We start from the raw sequence: 22919 nt of genomic DNA, 5'->3' as shown, positions 1-22919 counted from the left end.
ATATGGGTGTTTATTTACATGGAGACATGACAAACACAAAGGGGCATCTGCCTTGAGTACAGCATCTCCATATTGGCTCTAGACTTGGGCGGAAATCGTTCTCTCTCTAATGCAGGGGGTTCTCAACCTGTGGTTCGCGACGATTTTCCAGGGTTCGCCTAAGGCCATCGGAAAAAATAGATTTTGTGTCTAACAAAACTTGACATTGTGCAAAACTTTTCATGGGTAGCTACATTTGTTTAATTTGTCATTTGAGAATAAATGTAAACAACTGAATCAGAATAACTCCAAACTTTTATTCTCGCAGCGTCAGTATTTGTAACAATTTAAAGTACTGTTTAACAAACAAATATGTTTCGATAACAATTATATAATTAACTTAATTAAACTTCATGAAAAAATAATAAACATAAAACTTATCTAAAATAAATTGTTCGTATCAAACAGGTCAATTTTGAGTAAAGAAAATAATTATATCGATAATTAGAACATTTCTTTCATTGACCAATAAAAGGCGAGAGAAATATTTTGTGTAGGCATGTTCATGCCTGATTTGAGCAAAATTTGAGCAGACGCTAAACTTCTCCTCCACTCCAAAATTCAATGATATAAAATAGTACACTTCCCCTTTCAGACCTTGAGATCTATGGGGCAGACGATGTAAAGGTCATCTGTTTCTGTGTTCTACTGTTAACGAAGGTGTCATGTGGCCAGCACAACGACCAATCGCTTTTTATGGCATGTTTTCTTATATTTTATAAACAGATGTATTAGCAGCTAATGGACTTAGGAACTATTTAAATGCTTGTAGTTTAATAATCCAGCTAGTTGCTGTTAGCTGCTAAGAAATATTTTTTTTTTCATTTAGTTATTGTGTGGTCAGTAACTCGAAGAAAGAAAACAGCATGTAGATATTACTATTACACAAAATAAGCAAAAGATGATATCAAAATCAATTCAAAATTAACTATATTACAATACGATTTTTTAAAAATAGCACATTCATTTTGAGTTTACAACTATATATATACATACAAAATACCTTATATTTATATACAGATTGTTTAGTAAATATATATATACGTTAAATGCCTTAATTTTGAACACAATTTGATGGTTATATATTTGATGTAAAAACGATAGTCAGTATAAATATATTATTCATTTTTAACAATAAAATGCCTAATATTTTTATAGTAAAAATGTTAAAATTCCATCTATTAAAGAAAAATTTGCAGAATTATGAAGATGAATATGGACATTTTAGGTTTGAAGTTTGTGGCAGTAATTTAATCGATGACATAGGTGCAATCACGTAATGTAAGTTACGTTAATAAAAAAATATATACATAACAACATTGTGAGCGAAAACGAGGTTACTTGACGCTGCGACTTCAACACTAACAACTAAAATTACTGAAAATCAACTATACATACAGGTTAACATGCGAATATGCAATAAATAAACCAGAAGACTCTTACTAACCAGAAAAAATAAGTTTACTAACTATTGAAAAAATAACAACTCTGTGACAGCACAAAAACACCATCTCTCCTTTACGCTCATAAACAAGTGACTAACTAAATTCTCTCTCTAATACAAGGAACACTAGAGACATATAAAAAAAAAACATCGCGCATATAATGTTCTCATTCATATCAAGTCATTGGTATTCCTGGCTGAATCAGGAAACCCATTCCATGCTCTAATAGCACTAGAGACTAACTGTACCTGACAACATTATTTGTAATTTCAACTTGCATTTAAGAAGTTCTTATGTATATTGTCAATACATTTAATAAAATAGTTGTAAACGCTAAGAGATCAAAGGGAATAATATTCATTGTCTGAACATGTTTAAAGCGTTGTATCAAAATCGTAAAACAACATAAACTTCAAAAAAAAAAATATTAAAAAAAGATAGAAAACGACAATCAGTAAACAAAAAAAGAGATTAATCTCTACTACATAGGAGGAAGACGTTTCATATAAAAAAATAAACATATATCATTAAAAAGTTAGACTTATTTTATATCTATACTAAATATATTTCATTACAAAAAAACTGAAATAAAGAGACCATATAAGAAATGGAAGTACTATAGTAATCTAAATTAAATACCATACATTGTTACGAATCAATACTATGACCACATCCTTTTTTTTTCTTCTAGAAAATGTCAGGTCCATAAAAGTTCTCATGGTTAGCAAGTGTTATTTATAATTAACCAACTAGAGAAAAATGTCGGGAAACAAGTCGTAAAATCAGTTTCTAGAAGGCCATAGCCAATAGCAATATTAAGAATAGAAGTTTCTGGGATTATAGAAAAGATGATTTAAAAAAAAATCTTAAATTTGGGAAAAACTAGTTAGTCTGAAAGGTTGAGTATTTAGCGAGTCTCAATTCATAATATTTGTTTGTGTACTTTATATCTTTAAAGTCAATTACTAGTAAAAGTAAAATTTAAGTTCAGAAGATAGAAAAGCTCAATTGTTCATTTTTAGTATATTTAATTGCTATTAAATTATCAATGTATTATTTCATTGGTTCTGTAAGAATATATCTCAAGTAGTGCTGTATTCTGAATTAGTTTTTGTCATTATGTATACATAAAAGAAATATAAACATTGTATTGTAAACGCCACCCTAATTAGGCCTATAAAATTGTCACAATGAGGCACAAAAAACAGTAATCGTCACATACAAATTTCATGTAAAAAAAAATTATATATTTCATACAACAAACTAAACATATTTCCGAAAGAAAAACGAAATATAGTTCATTAAAAAAAAACAAAGTACTTTATATTAAAACGCATCTCTTAAAGAAATAAAACAAAGTCACATAGCATACATAACGCTAATTGCTTAGCAAATAATGCAATGCATGCATTAATGTGCACAAAAAATGCTACGGCAAAGGAATGCTTGTGCTCTTAATATGATTTAAAAATATTTTGTTCTTTTGTAATATTGATTGTTTTATAAAATACTTATAAAATGACGAATATTATTACAATAATGTTGCCAAAACATTGCGTTTACGAACTGAGAAAAAAATATAATAGTTTGATCCACCAGGGAAAAAAATGCTTTCCATTAAAATAGCTTAAGTAATCTGGTCAAGTGGAAGCTTAAGAGATGGATATATTTATAAAATAAAAAACAGCAACATTACAATAAAATGGTCTTGAAAATATGTAAGTCTTACGTTTACTTACAGACCTCCAGATTTAAGGTTGTTATAAATCAAATTCAAACCTAACAAGAGGAATTGCCTGGCGAGAACCTTTCCAAATTGAACTTCAATGTTTGACGTTTAGTGCGAGGATTCGTATCAACATCTTTTCCCTGTAAATGCATTAAATGTGTTTTATAAAAATGTAAAAAATTATCATTTATTTCAATTTGTCTTGTCAAATTGGAAAATACTACGTAACTATTAAATGCGTAAAGCAATTAAAATCACCATTATGAAATTATTTTTTAAGAAAGTTATTTTGATGTTCAATATACTTTTGAAATTTATATTATATTTCTGAAATTCCAAGCAATTCAACTAATTTATTTACTCATATGAAAAGGGGTATTTGTTTTTTTGTTTAAGCGGAAACGGATTTATGTAAACCAATAAATTATATTAGAGCTATTAAATCTTGTAACGTCTAAACCAAAACACATTTACGACACGTGCAACATAAAGTCTTCAAGCCAATCGAAACCGAATCTCCACAAATATAATCTACACTGTGGATATACGTTTCGATAACATCCCGTCTCGGGCCGCATATGATTCGCAGGTCGTTGGTTAAGCATCACAGCTTTTATGATCTTATCTTATATAATAAAGACGTTACTTCAAAAAAGAAGATGATTACGTCCTATGCGTCATGCATTTAGTCATGTATATTAACCAATGACTTAAATTCCGCCAAGTCACTGGTTTTCCTGGCTAGCTCAGGCAACCCTCAGGCTGCCTGGTCGTGCGGTTTGCACGCTGGACTGTCGTTCAGATTTATCGATGGTCTAGGGTTCAAACCTTGCCCGCTCCCATCCCCCGTCGTCCTGCGGGAGGTTTGGACTAGGAAGTAATTATCTTCAACTCTGAAGGAACATCCGAAACATGTAAAACATAAACATTTTATCCATCCCGTACTCTAATAGCACTAGGGAAGAAGAAGTATTTTGTACAAATTTGTCCTAGCATATGGGACGAGGAATGTGCCTTTATCTTTGTGTCTTTCAGAGTATTTTATTAAATTTTGTTTTTGCATTTTAAGATTATGATTCAGTGTTTTATGTATAATTGCTACTTTACTTTTGAGTCCTCTGTCCTGAATTTAGTGATTTTACTAAAGGTGTTACTCTGGTTAAGTGTGAATATTCGTTTGTTATGAATATCACTGCTCTATTTTTTATGATCAGGAAAATATGTCTATCTTCAAAAATTGTGGTCAAAAACAAGTGTCTGTAAATTTCGAATCACATTAATGACTTAATGATACACTCTTGTACCTATTACAAATGAATTTTTTAAATTAATGAGTAAATGATTTTCAATGTATAAACTTGGGGGTAGGAGTTCAGCGACTTGGAAGCTCTAGATTCGTCTCCATTGGGTTCGTTACCCAAACATGATTATTCCATACTGCCAATATTTTTCAGTGTAACATATGTCTTAGACCTCTTTTCTATAGTCCTCTATTTCTTATTTAACCTTTTATTCCTTTTTTCTTATATTTCTATAGTTCTTTAGGCGGCTAGGATATGGATTCAGATAACCTTCGTATATTTCTTTAATTTAAGATTTAACAAGAGGGATGGTCTTCTCTACCTGCCACTAGGTGTTGAAAGTAAAAATAGGGTGTCATGTGCAGTTGACAAATGAACAGTATAACTTCACATCGTCTGCACTTTAAATCGCGGTCTGAAAGAGGTACTTAATTTATTTTTGTCTCTGCCATTTAATTCGCTCCGTTCCATGACGACCGACTGGCCTTTTGGGACATATTGGTGTTTGCTGAAACTCCCACATGCCACATGGCCAGTCTGCTTTCTAATGGGAAGATTGGTAAAATAATTAAGAAGGTTTGGTGAAAAGAAATATAGAGGAAGTCTATTAACAACTGGCAACATAATGCAAAAATAATCTTGAGATAATTGAAAGAATGACGAAAATAACGGGTATAAAAATGCAGGTGTATAAAGAAGATAGAAATTAAGTGCAGATTACAAAAATTAACATAAGTGACGTTAATAATATATAGTATAAAAAAAGATGTAGCCTTTATAGTTATGCTATTTGTTACCAGGCACTTACATTAATGTTTTTCCTTTTTTCTTCGTTAAACTTGTATCTAGAGATAATGTTAGAATAATATGATCATATTATGGTTATCACTTATATATTTTACTAGGCTATAATTCTAAATACTATATATACATTGTGGCATTTGATATTTTTAAACTTTTAACTACTAACAAATTGAAATACAAGAAAAGTAATACTTTTTCCCCACATAGCAAAAGGCACCAAATGTAAGCCGTATCTGTGCGTACCGTCACAAAAAAAGAAGCAGTGTACACACACACACACAGACACACATATATATATATATATATATATATATATATATATATACATACATTTAAGTAGCGATCACCTAGGAAATCCCTATACGTAAATCTAAAATGGAATATTGAATTTCCTATTTTAAATAAAGCACACAAAAAAGTCATAATGTATAGTCACTACATTACAATAAAACCTACTTGTAATACATAATAAATCCAAGACTCAGGAAAATAATCAGCAACGCTGCACATAAAGACGAAACTATGACATTTTGTAAAAAGCAGTCACTTTGATGGCTATATATCTGGAATTGGGTAACTGATAAACAGATAATAGAAAATTAATATTTGCTAACAATATATTTGAAGATACTGAATATTCTTAAATATCTTGGTATTAACTAAAATGCCAAGATAAATCAAACAAATTAAAAAATAAAATTGTCAAGTACTTTGTTTTTTGTTCAAGCTTTCTCAAAACTTTCAGAAAATAAACTTAATAACTCCAGTTTACAGACACACAAGGTTTATTTTGTGTACATGTCAATGAATGACATGACGAATACCAGAGACTGATTGAATGGTGTAATACTGGGTTCTTACTTCCTGAAGTGCTCTAGACACGTGACGAGACAAACACTATACGACTGACTCAAGTCCGTTCAGCAGACAACATGAAGATTTTATTTACAACATAATAATAATATACTGCACTCCTTGTTAGTGCTACAAGTCAAGAAATAATAATCATATCCGCATAACAGCGGTATCAAAAGTATCCAATACGTTAACAACAAATCACGTCCGCATCTCAGCGGGTAACAATAAGAACAATTACTACTAGTGACACTGGAGCTTCAACTATAGATATCCATTGAAATACGAATAATACCTTAATATTCAATAAGCACATAATGAAGTCAACTCTCAAATATTATTAATCAACAATGACTAGTCCTTCGACTCTCATGCTATATGCATACATATCCACCAGTCCAGGAGGGAACGTCCAACCTTCCTGTACCGGGAGCAAGACCTTACTTACTTGATTTTGACTGAACTCAAAGTCAACTTTTCATTCTACTTCCTGTTTTCTACATCAGGAATTCCACGTGTCTTTTAAACTATTAACATGACGTGAACTTAAGATCATGCAATGTCAACTAAGACTGTGACATTACGCCCTTTCCCTCAAAAAAGATTTTGTAAAAATCTTTTAAAAAATTTAAGTAATAATACTATTAAATGTATAGTCACATCTTTTGAGAGAAAAAATAATATATACAAATGTACAATATGTGCTATAATCTCTTGCACATGTCTTATCATGCTATCAAAAATTTTGATGAGACTATTTGTGGTCTCATTTGGCTTTACAATATTTGAAAAAAAATATTTGTCTGTGTAGACTATACTATAGTTGTCAACATTATTTGAAAAAAGCAAGTTGTCTTGTTTATGTTTTTTTTACACAAAATTTCAAAGTAAATTCTCAATTCATCAATAGAATGCTTTCAATATTAATTTTACAACAGAGTGAGAGCAGCCGTGAAAAATGATCGTATACTAATATACTTAGTTTATCCAATCAGGTTACATAATCAAATGAAAAATATTGACAATGGTTACATGGTCAAATGAAAAAATATTGACAATGTTCTTTAAAATAAATCAATGCAAGTGAAATATCTCTATAATAAATATGTATGTTGTCTCAATGGTTTATGTACAAAAATAATGACAATGTTTTGACAATGCAACTAAATCATGAAAGTCAAGAAAATATATTCTTCAATGATGATTTATGGGGAACGTCTAAATCATCAAAGTCATAAGCATATTAAAGCGTGAAGGTCGTTATCATGATATTCATTTGGCTCATATGTCTTACTGTGAACTCAAGTTGCTTTAACAAATGTATAAGTTACAATCTTCTCTCAAAAAATTAGTTTACATTACATAATATCAAGTATATTACTTTGAGTCATCAATATTGCTCCAATAGTCTTCATGAATCAAGTACAATGTTCTTTCAAAAATCAAGTATATTACTTCACGAGCCATAAATAATGCTCCAATAGTTTCTCATTAAATACAATCTTCTCAAAAAATCTGTGTCTACATCACACATCATCAAATATACTACTTCACGAGCCATCAATAATGCTCCAATAATTTTCTCATATCAATACAATCTTCTCAAAAATCAGTGTCTACGACACATATCAAATATATTACTTCACGAGCCATCAATAATGCTCCAATAGTTTCTCATTAAATACAATCTTCTCCTCAAAAAAATCAGTGTCGACGACACACATCAAATATATTCTTGTAAGATGTTATACGTGCAGTGAAAAAATGAAATGCAAAAAATAAATTAATAAGAGAATAAAGAGATAAATTAAAGGATAAGTGACGAACACAAAAGCAATATAGATAACAATACAGTCTGCTTTAAAAGAAATCAATAAATAGAAGACTTTGACAGGAGAATCACAGATGTGTAAATACAAGACTTACACGAACAAACAATATGAACACGAAGAGAAATCACACTACGATTGTACAAACAAAACTAAATACGACTAAACAAAAAATTTCTGAATGATCTAGAAGTCCCTACCGAACAAGGCTGGTCTACTCGGACCTTATTAGGACTAGGAGAACAAAAAGAAAATCCCTAAAGATCCCTATCAGATGAAGTGAAATGGAACGGAACAAATAAATTGTGCCGCTTCAGTCTCAAAACATAAGACAGACCCACGCCGACCGCCCTTTAAGGTAACAAATATAAAAAATGAAAATCAGATTAATATGGTTCCAAGAGTTATCTATCACTAACTCTCTATATAATCAACTTCAATTACTGCTATACCACAGCAAAATCAATGTACTTTATTAATCATATATCCAATTCTTAATTATTACTTACAGATTCTTTCTTTTGTAGCTTGTCAAATACAAATACAGCTTGAGTAGTTCCATAATAATCCATGGGTAAGGTAACTAAGTAATCCGATTGAGAATACACATCAATGTGAGCATCAAAGTAGTAGTAAAATAATCCAGTCATATGCCATAAGAGGGCTCAAATGCTCAAGTAATGTCAAAAAATATTTTCTCTTGACCTTTACAATTAACACAAGTCCAACAGGTAATCCAAATAATCCAATAAGATAATCCAAGAGTTAAGTGTAGTAATGCAGGCACGTGTTTCTTCGGTGTACAACGATGACTAGGAGAGCGCCAATAGGTACAAGTTAGTCCAACTTCAACGTCAAAGATCAATAATCCAAAAGTACTTGAACATTCGTATAAATAATCCAATAAATCCAACAGTACTTAAGTGGAAGACTTCAGCTTAGATAATCCAAATATGTAACGTCTCTGAAAAAACAGAATGACCATAAGTGAACAGAGGTCTAAATGGAGGACCTTCTGTATAGCAATGTAAGGTGAAACCTCGACAATGCAAGAGCGTGTCAAAAGTTGGTGACGAGCGCTCACGTGGAAACGATGTATCATCTGTCTTCAGGCGACGCCTTGAATTTTTCACCCACACAAATGTATCAGCTGTCTTCGAGCGACGCCTTGAGTTTTTCACCCGCACAAATGTATCAGCTGTCTTCGAGCGACGCCTTGAGTTTTTCACCCACACAAATGTCAGCTGTCTTCGGTTTCTGCCGATGGTGATGTCACGCCGTGCTCAATCTCAATAAGCAATAAGCATTGACCAGGTTTAAAATATACAAGCTATTGATGTTAAGTTCGAATTGGTCAATGATAAAGTGGACTCTAGTACATACGGGTCAGGTCAACAGGTGAAAAAGTGCAGGCTCAGGTTAGTTCAGGTTAGTTCAATGATGATCTACTTGAATACTTGTGACTGGTTTCGCTTGAGTGGTGTTTGAGTTGAGTCCGTGCGTGTCTAGCACACAACATACTGTCCACCAAAAATGTCAATGAATGACATGACGAATACCAGAGACTGATTGAATGGTGTAATACTGGGTTCTTACTTCCTGAAGTGCTCTAGACACGTGACGAGACAAACACTATACGACTGACTCAAGTCCGTTCAGCAGACAACATGAAGATTTTATTTACAACAGAATAATAGTATACTGCACTCCTTGTTAGTGCTACAAGTCAAGAAATAATAATCATATCCGCATAACAGCAGTATCAAAAGTATCCAATACGTTAACAACAAATCACGTCCGCATCTCAGCGGGTAACAATAAGAACAATTACTACTAGTGACACTGGAGCTTCAACTATAGATATCCATTGAAATACGAATAATACCTTAATATTCAATAAGCACATAATGAAGTCAACTCTCAAATATTATTAATCAACAATGACTAGTCCTTCGACTCTCATGCTATATGCATACATATCCACCAGTCCAGGAGGAAACGTCCAACCTTCCTGTACCGGGAGCAAGACCTTACTTACTTGATTTTGACTGAACTCAAAGTCAACTTTTCATTCTACTTCCTGTTTTCTACATCAGGAATTCCACGTGTCTTTTAAACTATTAACATGACGTGAACTTAAGATCATGCAATGTCAACTAAGACTGTGACAGTACAGCAATAAACAATTCTCACTTGCGCCCTAAGCAGCATAACAAAACACAAAAACAATAATTAGCCAGCAAGAAAACAAAACTTAAAAAAAGAAAGCGTATATTAATTGTAAATTTATCAATTACTTTGAAGACAGGGATTTTCAATTTTGGGATATTTATTTATTTCTTTGAAGACGGTTGGTTGTTGTGCTGGCTACATGACACCCTCGTTAGCCGTGGGCCATAGAAACAGTTGAGCTTTATATCATCTGCATTATAGATCGTCTGAGAATAGAACTTTTCTTTGTTTAATAATTTATTCAGAACAGACCTAGAATAACAGTACTAAATGTGTGAAATAGAAAATATTTTAAATGATGGCTTTGGTTTAACACGATTTCATAATGTTAACATGCTCAAAGCGCTAAAGTGTAACCATTCGTGTGGACCAGATGGGGAGGGAAGGGAATGGAGTAGGTTTCAAGAGAAACTTATCCTGATGGCTTTCGAAAGTTTTTTCTTTACAGCTGCACAACTTAATTTCAAAGTCTTGAACTCAAGCCTGATTGATGGAAGGCCGACACGCTAGCCGCCGAGCTAGACAAGTGCTAAAAAAATGAAAGGTTACATAGTTATCTGCTGTTAGTTTCAAATTTAGCTGGTACTGTCTCTTTATTAAAATAAAAAGACTTATTTTGACTAATTCATGAAATAATTGGTCAACTTTTTACAATTGATTCTTGTGTTGGTAGGGACCATGAATTTTTGTGCAAAGCTCATTTTTATATGAGAATGAAAAGTGGGAGAAATAACGTGTACAAATGAGTACCCTACAGACAGAGTGAGTTCATTTAATCTTGGTAAAAACACATTTCAACAGCAAGATAAAACACAAACTCTTCAGTCTCTGCTTCAATCTTGTTTGCATAATATTTTTTAAGCATAAAAATGTTCTCCCAGGGCTCAAGAGTTTTCAAGGGGACTGATTCAACTTATACCACCACTTCTGTCAAGTACGATTATTTTTCATTTTTCAATATACCAAAAATATAACCATTAATTACCAATAGTAATTCAACTAATTAATTATTTTGTACTGTCTTGTATTGTTAAGTAAAAGAAATAATTGTACAAAAAAAAATTCAGCACAATCCTAGTCTGGGTGTAGGAGAAATAGCGTGTGCGAACTTTTTAATAGATAGACAGAGTAAGTCAATATAAGCTTTATAAAAATACGCCTCTAGTACTTACCTCATGAGGTTCTCGAGTAACAAATGGATAACCTATTATACTGGGATAGACCAATTTAATTCCCAAATTTAAATTTTTAAGAAGAAAAAAAAATTCTCAAACACTACCTACAACATCCTGTCACACTTTAAAAACACTGGCTTAGAGCGAACATTATTGTTCATTTTTTTTTCTTTTTTAAAATAGTGTCATTAATTTTTAAGGTAAGAAGAACATTAGAGCTTGACATGCGTTGATTGTATCAGCTAGGATAAACAATGAGACAATACAAAATTAAGCAAAAATAAACAAAAAATAAAAAAGTATTCTATGTAGTTTTTTTTTGTGTGGGTTGTAGTCAAAATGAAGGACTTTGAAAAGCCTTATATAAAATAAAAATATAAGTTACACACTAATGATTATAAAATTAACATACTTTTTTTTTCAAAATCATATATATGTGACTACTAGCAGTATGCACCGGCTGCGCTTGTTGATTTGCTTCTAGTCTTTTTATTGTTTATTATGACCGGATTTATTACTAGGCTTTATTTTGATATTATGTCCAGAACAAGTAACCAGTAACCAGAGTCAGTAACACAGACTAAAAACGCAAAATACCTAGGTGTTATAATAAATGAAAAACTGTCATGGAATCCACATATTGATGAAACTACAAAAAAATCAAACAAAGCATTAGGATTTATTAAAAGAAATTTCTATACATCAAATAAGAACATAAAACTAAAATATTATTTAACCTTGGTTAGGCCAATAATAGAATATGCATCCTCTGTTTGGGACCCCTCAACTCAAGAAAACATTAAGAAACTAGAACAGACACAAAATAGAGCAGTGCGATTCATAACAAACGAATATTCACATTTGACTAGAGTAACACCTTTAGTAAAATCACTAAATTTAGAAAGCCTTCAGGACAGAAGGCTCAAAAGTAAAGTATCAATCATACATAAAACACTGAACCATAATCTTCAAATACAAAAACAAAATTTAATAAAATACTCTGAAAGACACAAAGATAAAGGCACATTCCTCGTCCCATATGCTAGGACAAATTTGTACAAATACTCCTTCTTCCCTAGTGCTATTAGAGCATGGAATGGGTAGCCTGAGCTAGCCAGGAAAACCAGTGACTTGGCAGATTTTAAGTCATTGGTTAATATGCATGACTAAATGCATGAAGCGTAGGACGTAATCATCTTCTTTTTTGAAGTAACGTCTGTATTATATAAGATAGATAACAATGCCTTTTATATTCTAATTAACAGTTCACATTTTATTGATCTACCTAGCATACAGTTTTAGCCCTTGATTTTGTGTATCTGTTACAATTAGCCTAATCATTGGTAAAGCTTCACAGCAAAAGAGGTTTGAATTCAGAGTTTTTCTTCTCCTAGGCGGGTAGCCAGCCATGGCTAAACCAGCCCCTCCCTTAGTGTATTTGTATACTAAGAATAAAAACTGACAAGAGTGAACATCACATTTTGTTACCTGCTTGGAGGCGACATTGATAATGTCTAAGCACTACGTTTGATTCTAGGTCTCTCTGGTAAAGTCTTATATCTTTTTGAGTTGTCGTGTTCACTGTGTGTACTAAGACGTTAGAATCGTTGGACATTCTCCTGATACCGTCTTCAATCTCCAATTTATAAGATGATGCCGAGGAACAGAAGAAAATAATCACGGCAAAGTCTTTGTCTGTCGTCACATTGCACCGCTCCAAGTCAGGTATTTTTGTGTCGTTTACAAACAGACAAACAGACTCTGGATAGGCTGAAACAAATACATGCTTTTATATATTGAAGTATTTAGTGTCCCAATGTGAGTCTAAAAACTCTAAATAATGGACACAAAGTCACAAACCATCAAGTTCCAGTCGGTTCGATCAATAATTGCTTTACACCGCCCAGCCACTTATCCTTACGCTTATCCTTACATCTTACCGAAGATCATTGGCAGCTTCATCTCATTGCTATAGACGCTGTAATCCTTAAAAATCAGCACGCCGCGTACAGTTCCTAAGCTGAATGATACTTTAGCTGTGATGTTGATGGTGATCAAATAAATGTTGTCTGTGCTGTTGTACTGGCAGTGACAATTTTCTTCCTTTTGGCGTTCGCAAAGTTCCACATCAATGTAGCAGATCTGTCAGTTATCGACGATAAGAAGAAAGGTAAAATTATTGCTTAAATACATAGTGATTATTTGGTAAATCTCTCTCTCTTTCTCTACTCTTTCTGCTCTTCTCTCTCTTTTTTTATCTATCTTTCTATTTCCTCTTTCTCTCTTTTCTTTTTTATTTCTTTCTTATCCTTTTTTCTCTTTCTCTCTTTTGTCTCTCTCTCTCTTTCCTCTCTCTCTCTCTCTCCACTTTCTCGTTCTCTCCTCTTTCTCTTTTTCCTGTTTCTCACTCTCTTTATATATCTCTCTCTCGATCTTTTTCTTTCATTCCTCTTTCTCTTTCCCCCTCCCTCTTTCTCTCTCTTTCTATGTTTTGTACACACTTTAAGAAAATTCAGAATAGTACACAAGTAAACACGATTTTTTCCAAACTCTTTGTCGGAGTCTTGTAAACATCGATGCAGCCTGATCTCCTTTTTTAGAGACAGGTCATCTGGAATTGTTAATCCAAGATTGAAGAATTCATTTGCGGCATCTAGCTTCTTATCGTCAATGATAGTGGATGGTAATGTTGTAGCAAGTGGTCCCATAGCATATCTACTGTCTTTTTTAACGAAAGTAAAGCTCTCGTAGTAGGAAAAACATGAAAACTTTTTATTTCTAATTAAAAGTGTCTTATATTGGCCTCATTCAGTCGTAGAACGACTGTTGTTCATCTCGAAAACTTTTTCATATGGCTATGAAGCACTATTTTGGAAAAACACTCTCGTCCACATATACATTTCAAGGTGATTTCGCTTTGGTGGCAGAGGAGCTGGCCATTTTTCACAACAGCTAAGGCCCATGTTTTCTCGTTTTCCATAGCTTTCTTGGTCACCGTCTCTTTCCGATTAGTGTGGTCTAGTGTTGTGTCTTCCCTATTGTCAGTATCAATGTTCACTGATTTTTAAATCCCGATTTATCATATCCACGTAACGGAAGTGGGGGCGACCAGTTTTTCTTGAGCCAGACGCAAGCTGACCGTACAGAATGATTTTCGGGATGCGATTGTCCTCCATCCGGCGAACATGTCCGAGCCAGCGCAGGCGGCGTTGCCTGAGGACTGAAAGATTCTGGGAAGGCTCGTTCTCACAAGGATTTCAGTATTACACACTTTTTCTTTCTATGTGATTTTCAAGATCCTTCGTAGACAACGCAAATGTCATGAGTTTAATTTTCTTTCTCTTGCTTTGCGTAGGTCAACCCAATTACAGATGAATCAATAATAATGCAGAAGCATCTTATTAAAGTATTCACAAACAAGAAGCGTAAACCAATCTTTGAACATAAATACTACAAATTCTGGTTACACAAATATATTCCAAATTTACAGAAAGAGCTATGGGTCATTGTTTCCGACAGCTTGCCCATCTTTATACAACGTACTTCGTACTTTTATTTAAATAAAAAATTATAATATCAATAAACACCTTTTTTTTTAAATTATTATTATATAGCGCTACTTTCATGCTTATAGCATGCTCAGAGCGCTTTTGGTCCAATCTCATTTGTGGACCGGTGGTGGGGAGGGGGTATCTTGGAGTTGGTTTTCCGTGCTGCCTTTAGGCGCTCAGTAAACACAACTCTGCCCGAATCGGGTGTCGAACCTCGAGCCCCCTTCTAGGTAGCCAAGCCAAGCCAAGTTCAAGCGTACTTGGCCTCTCGACCACGCTTCCCACCCTTGCAACAAAATGTGTTTTATTTGTGTACATTAGTTACTTAAATAATATGTATTTATGTACTTTTCCTCATTAGGGCTCGTGGGGAAGTATTGACTATATAAAGAGGTAACCGGTTCAAAATGTTTGAGAACCCCTGGTCTAGACAAATCTATATCCTGAACACAGCTACGTCACATATTTTGCTACATATATTCATTGAATTGTTTATACATAAATTAACAAATAGACGTTCAGGAGTATTTTGAGTACCATCTAAATTCTCCAGGATTATCACCCATCTAGATTGTTATATCTATTTCAAATATCTAGATCCAGTATTATATAGTCTACGGGTCGGCCATAAGTTAGGGCGGAATAAAAAATTGCTATTTTTTATCTACCATTGCTGATTAATTATTCTTTTTTTGCATTCTATTTCTCTTTTTCTATTTGAAGGCAGTTCCTGGTAAATAAATAAAACTAGTGTAGTTTTTGTAGGGTTAGATCAAAGATACGAAAACTAAGCTACAAATTATTTTATAACCTAGAAAAGTAATAACAGTGTTTAAAATGCCACACACTATTATTTGTTATTACCATTTGAAAGTCCTTATAGGTTTTGGATTTGATTTGGAAGTTTATCTCACTAAACGATTCTATGTCTTCTGTGACAGTCACTTGACTATGGAAAACAAAATTGTGTTCGTTGTTGAAAAACGTCTGATTCTGGTTGTAAGGGTTCTCCTGTGTCAAAGTAATTGTCTTTTCACAACTCAATTCTGGAACAAATAAATAAATGTATTGTAAAAAAAATCTATTGTTACTAAAAATTATGAAAAAAATGAGTAAAAGTCATAATACATCTTTGATGTTAACTTTAATAGAAAATACTGCTTGGGGATCAACTCTGATTTTAAGCTGCAGGTGTTTTAGGACGTCCAGGAGCACACAAAACTCTAATGGGAAGTGACATTACTTGTGGAAAGTAATGGCGGTTGATCGTTGTGCTAGCCACATTGTATCTTTATAAAATGTCGTCCAGAGAAACAGTTGAGCTTTACAACATCTGCCCTAAGAGCGCAGAGACTAAATGCGGAACTTAAAAAATTGATAATGTTTTACTAAATGTATACTTAATTATCTTCAATGTAGATTATTTATCCATAAAATAACACCGCTTTCCAACATCATTTTCAGTAAGTTGGGTCCTGCAACTCCTTTCATCTTTTCAAGGAGCGCCCCACAGTTTCAAAAACGCTTATCGACATACAATATGTAATCAGCCTTTAAACCTGTGTTTTTCAATTTTAGCCCAATGGGACCCAACAAGAAAAATTTCGTTATTGCCATGGCTAGATCGCAATACAAACAGCGATGTCCTTACGAACGACATTATGGACAGTATAGAGGACTTCTTATGGTCCGACAGTTACGCTGGGCAGGGTAGAACGTATGCCAAAAGCAGTCTTTTTTTTTTTTTTTTTTTTGGGGGGGGGGGTGGGGGGGTGGGGAAGGGGAGCAAAAAGGTGGTCAATGAAACAGAGATGTCCCACGGAAACGCTTTTAAGACCAGCAAATGCTCTTACTTGCATGATTGCATGCGGCTTCAGATCGAGACAGTTCGAGGTCACTTACAAAGATACGGGATACGTTTGAGACCAATAGAAAATGTGCTACCGAGGACAAACGTAGACGGCGAAAAGAAAATCTAAATCAATCACCGGCGGACAATGGATAAGCATGCGCTGGATGTGGCTAACTATGTTGGCCACAGCTGGGGTTGCATAGCCACGGGAAATACTCATTAATCAGACTCGAAGACAAGCTTTATTTTATTTTGCATAATGTTTAAAGATATATTTAGATTCTTAATTTAAAATTAAATGTTTATTAGAACTTTACTATCGTGTTGTTCTTTTTTGGTTGGGGGGGGTGATGAAATATTGTTGCGTAGGTAATTGTAAGTGATTTGTATAGTAGTATGTTATTTTCTGAAGATAGTATTGGACAGGTAGTATGTTTCACTATGGAATCTGGGGAGCACTGTAAGCAGGTAAGAAGCTGAGCTCGACCTAAAGCGTTTTACTGTGTTCTGAGGTTCAAACATTTATCCTCCAGTAGTGTACAAGGCATTTTCTTTTTTTTTTTTTGTCATTTTAATGATACTTAGAAGAGTTCATTGAAAAAAAAAAAAAGGAATTGTATTTAAAAGGGTTGAGATGGGCTAATGCGCATGTCAAATTGAATCTAATAAAGATGGTGGCAGCACTACCCAAAATTAATACGCAAGTGAACAAAAATATAGCCTACGCACGTATACGGATACTATATTATGTGTCTTATGTGACACATTAGAGTTAAATATTGAGATTTAACGTTTTTCATATGCGTGATCTGAGATACCGTTATTTAACCCTGGCAAAATTGTCATGAGAATAATAGAAACAAGAAACAAGAATTTGTCTAATATTGGAAACGAAGGTTACTTCAAATTTACGTATCCCTTAGTCTGTAGAAACAGCTGGGACAACGCACACGTTCTGTTGGCCGTCTTTCTACATCTCTCTCTGTCTTTTGTCATGGATAGAACCTCTTTCAATGGCAGGCCGTTCAGATTTAATTTATCTTAATTTCTCTATCTGCCTTTTCTTCTTGTCCTGGTACTGTTCACCGAAGGAATGTCTTTGGGAGCCCTGAAGACCTTTTAATATCGTTATAGAGTTTTAGCTTGTGTTTTTGTTTACAGTAGTTAGTAGGTCATCGTTGGGTCCTATTGCTGTAAAAGCCATCTTTGTTTGTGATGTGGTCTTTAAATGTCATACCTAGGATCCTTCTGTAGCATCTCAACTTCATACTCATCTCTAGCTCTGCAGTCAGCGTCCAAGACTCACAAGCATATAAATGAATGTGAGAAGGGAGCACATCCCTCTGATTTCGGTGTCGAGGGTTATGCCGTTGTCTTTCGAAATCGAATTTTGCAAGTGCTACAGTAGACTGTGCAAGTTGGGCCAGTAGTTCAGGTTTGCTAAATACAAACCTATTTATCTGTGAATTCGCTTTTTTTTGGTTTCATGTTAACATTAATCAAACGCTATTAATCATTCCATGAGAATATTGCGATTAATAATTACCATCTGCTTCTTTGACAAAACGTTTAACGAGCAGGGTTTCATGTGATCAGTACAACGACCAACAGCTTTCCCGGCTAAAGTCAGGTATCCATTAGAGTTGGGCACCCTAAAAATCCCAAAATTGAATAAATAAAATTCCAGTCTTCACCGAGATTTAAACAAAGGACCCCTGGTTCAGAAGCTGAGCGTTTAGCCACTCTGTCCACAGCTTTCACATACAAAGGAAAGGTAAAAAAAGGTTGTAGGGCTTTGTGATGCCCACATGACACACTAGTTAGTTAACGTTTGGCTATAGAAACAGTTGAGATTAATATAATCTGTCTCATAGATAAAAAGGTATATAAAATAGATCTCACTTTACTTAAATATATTATTAAATTGTCGATAGAAAGATTGGTCACTTAATGATGGAGCTGTTTCCTAGCTAATACTCTTAAAATAATCATAATTCTTTGCTTAAGGTTCAAAGATGGAAGAGGACTACAGTATTTCACTCAGCTAAACATTCCCAGTTGCCACCTACATACAAACGCAGGCAAAATTATTATTAAATTATTATTTGCAGATGATTGCGTAATATATAGAACAATACAAATAGAACAAGATACAGAAATTTTACAAAGAGAATGAGACGAATAACAGAACTTAGATTCAAATTGGAGCATGTCTTTCCACCCGGTAAAATGTCAGTTATTAAGAGTAACAACAAAACTAAAACAAATAAATTCCACTAATCTTATTCATGGTAAGCCAATGACGCAGACTAAAAACGTAAAATATATAGGTGTTTAAAAAATGAAAAACTGTCATGGAATCCCCATATTGATTAAACTATCAATAAATCAAAAAAGACTTTTGGGTTTATGAAAAAGAATATAAATCAAATAAGAATATAAAACTAAAATGTTATTTAACCTTGGTTAGGCCAATAATGGAATATGCATCCTCTGTTTGGGATCCCTCAATTCAAGAAAACATTAAGAAACTGGAACAGACACAAAATAGAGCAGTGAATATTCACATTCGACAAGAGTAACACCTATAATAAAATCACTAAATTTAGAAAGCCTTCAGGATAGAAGACTTAAAAGTAAAGTAGCAATTATACATAAAACACTTCACCATAATCTTCGAATAAAAAATAATCAGAAAGACACAAAGATAAAGGCATTTATGCCCTGCTTAGCTTAGCTGTCGGTCTATTAGTGTTTGCAACAACATCGCAATTTGTAGAACATTCTCGCTATAGTATTCCGATGATGGAGCGCAGCCATCTTTTGTGGAAGCGTTAATGAAATTGTAGTTACTTTCTGTTAAATTGCCATTGCTCAGAATCATTCCTGAGAGTTGAGAGAACCACCTCAAAATACATACCTCTATGCACTAGATGCAAGTAAACATTATTCTGCATCTCTACCATATATAAACATGACAACATTAACACGATTTAGAAACATATTGTATAAAATCGTCATGGTAAGTTTAGGGTTATCGTTTATAATTTTTTTTATAAGCAATTATTTCGGAAGTATGGACATCAGTATCAAAACAATTCAACTTAGTAATAATCCTGACTAATACCTTTAATACTAAATTCTAGCATCATACAATGCTCCTCAATGTATTAACAAAGCCACAACTTACTTAAAAATTTATTATTTCTATTTTAGTTTCAAATTGTTTTATAAGCATTAGATATTTAATAGTTAAATAGTACTGTGATTGTCAAAACTAATTATAAGATAACAGAAAGCCAGAAAGCAAAAAAAAAAACAAACAAAAAAAAAAAAACAAACTTGAAGCAACAAATATAGCAAAATGCTAAGAGAGTTTTTAAAAAAGAAAATACAAAATGATGATCTTACCGGATATTATAAACATGATAAAAACGAGTTTATATTTTGATATCCATAAGGGTTCCATTTCCTAATCATGGCTCTGTTAAAAAAAATGTGTAGATTTATATGTTCTCTGTGGACAAACAATGTGTCAAAAAAGAAGAAACGGCTATTTACACTCGACTCTACAGGGCAGAGGGTAGATAGCGTTTCTCTTACAGATAAAGTTGCATCTACCCCTTTCACGGGTTTTTTAAAGAGATAAAATATAGTTTAGTTATAAATCTTTATCAAGAGCCAATATTACCAATATTTTTTTTTAAATGCGTAATTAAAGTGAACATGTTTTTTGTCTCGCACCGTCATTGCAAGTGGCGTCCGAAACAAGATGGATTCAAATATTTCTGTATAAGAAAATATTGTAATACGTTTTCACCAGTGCGATTCTATACCCGCATTATTTACTTCAGTAAGATCAGTATTCTCCCAATAGACCTAAAAACGTTTTAGTCGTTACTTGGCGTTAAGAAAACTGTCCTGCTACTTTCCTTTTTGCACAAAAGCCAATTTCAAGCAGACGACATGCTTATTTTCTTTTTTTTTAAATTGACCTTTTTTTATACAAAGCTTACATTAACTAACTCTGTATGTTTATTTGTCTGTCTGGAAAAGAAAGTTTGTACACGTTATTTCGCTAACATTCTCTTTTAAATCAAGTTGAAACTGTGCACAATTATTCATTGCATAAACAACACATAAATCAATTTAAAAAAATAGTTTATTACTAGTTATTTATAATTTATAATTAATCCTTTAGTACTAACTAATTAAATGTTAAATATTGATTATTTTAAACGTTTTTTCTCTTTTAAAGGATTTTAAAAAAATATTTTGCTTGGTATGCCACTGCTGTAATAATTAGAAAATGCATATATATTTATATATATATATTCTTTTTAAAGCAACTTATCCAAGTGTAAGAACTTACTACTATATCTCTCAATAATTGCTATACATAATAGCAATTTAGAGGCAACATGTCAAAGACTCTACAACTTAGCAACCACTTTGATAAACAAAACCTAATTAAGACAAAGATCAAGGCACATTCCTCGTCCCATATGCTAGGATAAATTTGTACAAATACTTTTTCTTACCTAGTGCTATTAGAGCATGGAATGGGTTGCCTAGGGAAAAACAGTGACTTAGAAGAATTTAAGTCATTGGTTAACATGCATGACTAGATGCATGACGCGTAGGACGTAATCATCTTCTTTTTTAATTTAAAGTCTGTATTTTATATGAATTATAATAAAAACGCCATATTTGAAAGCTCTGGTTCCACCCAGACACCAGACATAGAGACTTGGCAAAAAAAAAAAAAAAAATTAAAAGAGTTCCTTTGAGTGCTCATCTAAATAAATGTGGCCCAGATTTTAATATGTGCATCAGTTTTATTTTTTTTAAAATAAAGTTTATATATAAAATTTTGTTTGAAGCACATACAAACCTTGAATATCTAAACACAATTTTAAATATGTAATTGTAACATCAGTAAATAACCAATATAACAAAGCTTTAATTTAAAAAAAATACAATAAAATAATGTAGATAATGTATTTAAGTCATTAATAAATTTAAAAAAAAATACCTTTTTTTGGCTTAAATATTGATTATTAAACAGATGATTATAAAATTATAAAAAAGGCGGTAGATTCGAAGAAGAGAAAATAATAACGGGAAATCCCTTTTTTTTTTAAGTAAACACACACTTGACATGAATAGATAAATTGAGTGTGTGAGAGAGAGAGAGGGAGAGAGACAAAAATACACACACACACATAGTTATGTTTTTTGTGTGTTTTTTTGTTTTAGATATAGCTTTTACATGAATTTTTTTTTTCTTGATCCAGATAATTGAATTGAAACAAAGACATTAAGCTATTGTTTTCTTTGATTAAACCAAAAAAGTTCTCTTTTATCAGTGTTTACTTCCAGACACTTGACAATGAACGTATGAAAGCACGCATAGATCATTTTCCTATAAAAATTTCGACTAAAATGTAGATGTTTTTTAACGATTAATCTAAAAATCATAAAAAAAAAACACGTTTACAAAGAGAGTTTGTGTTATCACATAAAACTCACAGGAGGCGCCCATCGGATCTCTCTATTTGCAATAAATATTCAAGATATGATTTTTTTTTTGATTGTCTAAATTTAAAAATAAAAATAAAATAAAGATTCATTAGGCCTTGTTTTTAACTTAATAACGAGCTAATAACCTATTATCGATAAATATAGTTTTAGTCTAATCGCAAGATAACTACCTTAAGTGTATATCACAGAAGAGTTATTTTAAATAATCTTTTAGCAATATTTTCTACTTTTTAAATTTCTGTTCTAGCTATTGAAATCTAAGAGTATTACACGGAGACGGACATTTCCCACAAAACCTTTCATGGGGGGGGGGGGGACGCTTAAAAATAAAATGAGTGTAAATAATGTACATAAAAAACTGAAATGTACATTAAAAACTTAAAGATAATTTTGGGCGAAGAGCTACAAACTCATTTTTAACAAACAAGACGTGTATTAACACAGTTTGTCTTTTAATTTTTCATGGCAAAGACTTACATTTTATTTGCAGGAGTGGTTGTCTCCACACATTCTAACGCCATCTTAATCTACTAAAATAAAACATGTAATATATTGTCTTATAA

General features: G+C 32.7%; 1 protein-coding gene across 6 annotated transcripts; it reads right to left on the bottom strand.

Moving 5' to 3' along the window:
* Positions 1-279: 279 nt before the first annotated feature.
* On the bottom strand, positions 280-21984 carry LOC106064814 (uncharacterized). 6 transcript variants are annotated; one of them, XR_008774648.1, is made up of 9 exons: positions 21848-21984; positions 20224-20296; positions 15825-16006; positions 13350-13551; positions 12898-13179; positions 6029-11446; positions 5775-5895; positions 5323-5359; positions 280-3353 (listed from the first exon to the last, which is right to left on the bottom strand). XR_008774648.1 is itself a non-coding variant. In XM_056010066.1 (9 exons), exons 4-9 carry the CDS (start codon positions 15825-15827, stop codon positions 3264-3266), a joined length of 735 nt encoding a protein of 244 aa, XP_055866041.1. In that variant the 5' UTR covers positions 15828-16006; positions 19274-19343; positions 20224-20296; positions 21848-21984; the 3' UTR covers positions 280-3263. The 6 variants fall into 6 exon arrangements, 5 of the variants coding, with proteins under 5 accessions (XP_055866041.1, XP_055866036.1, XP_055866038.1 ...); XM_056010066.1 differs by lacking the exon at positions 6029-11446 and adding an exon at positions 19274-19343; XM_056010061.1 differs by lacking the exon at positions 6029-11446.
* Between the last annotated feature and the right edge of the window lie 935 nt (positions 21985-22919).

Source organism: Biomphalaria glabrata, chromosome 14 (assembly GCF_947242115.1).
Source record: "Biomphalaria glabrata chromosome 14, xgBioGlab47.1, whole genome shotgun sequence".
NCBI classification, from domain to species: domain Eukaryota; kingdom Metazoa; phylum Mollusca; class Gastropoda; family Planorbidae; genus Biomphalaria; species Biomphalaria glabrata.
This window is presented reverse-complemented; position numbering and strand designations above follow the sequence as displayed.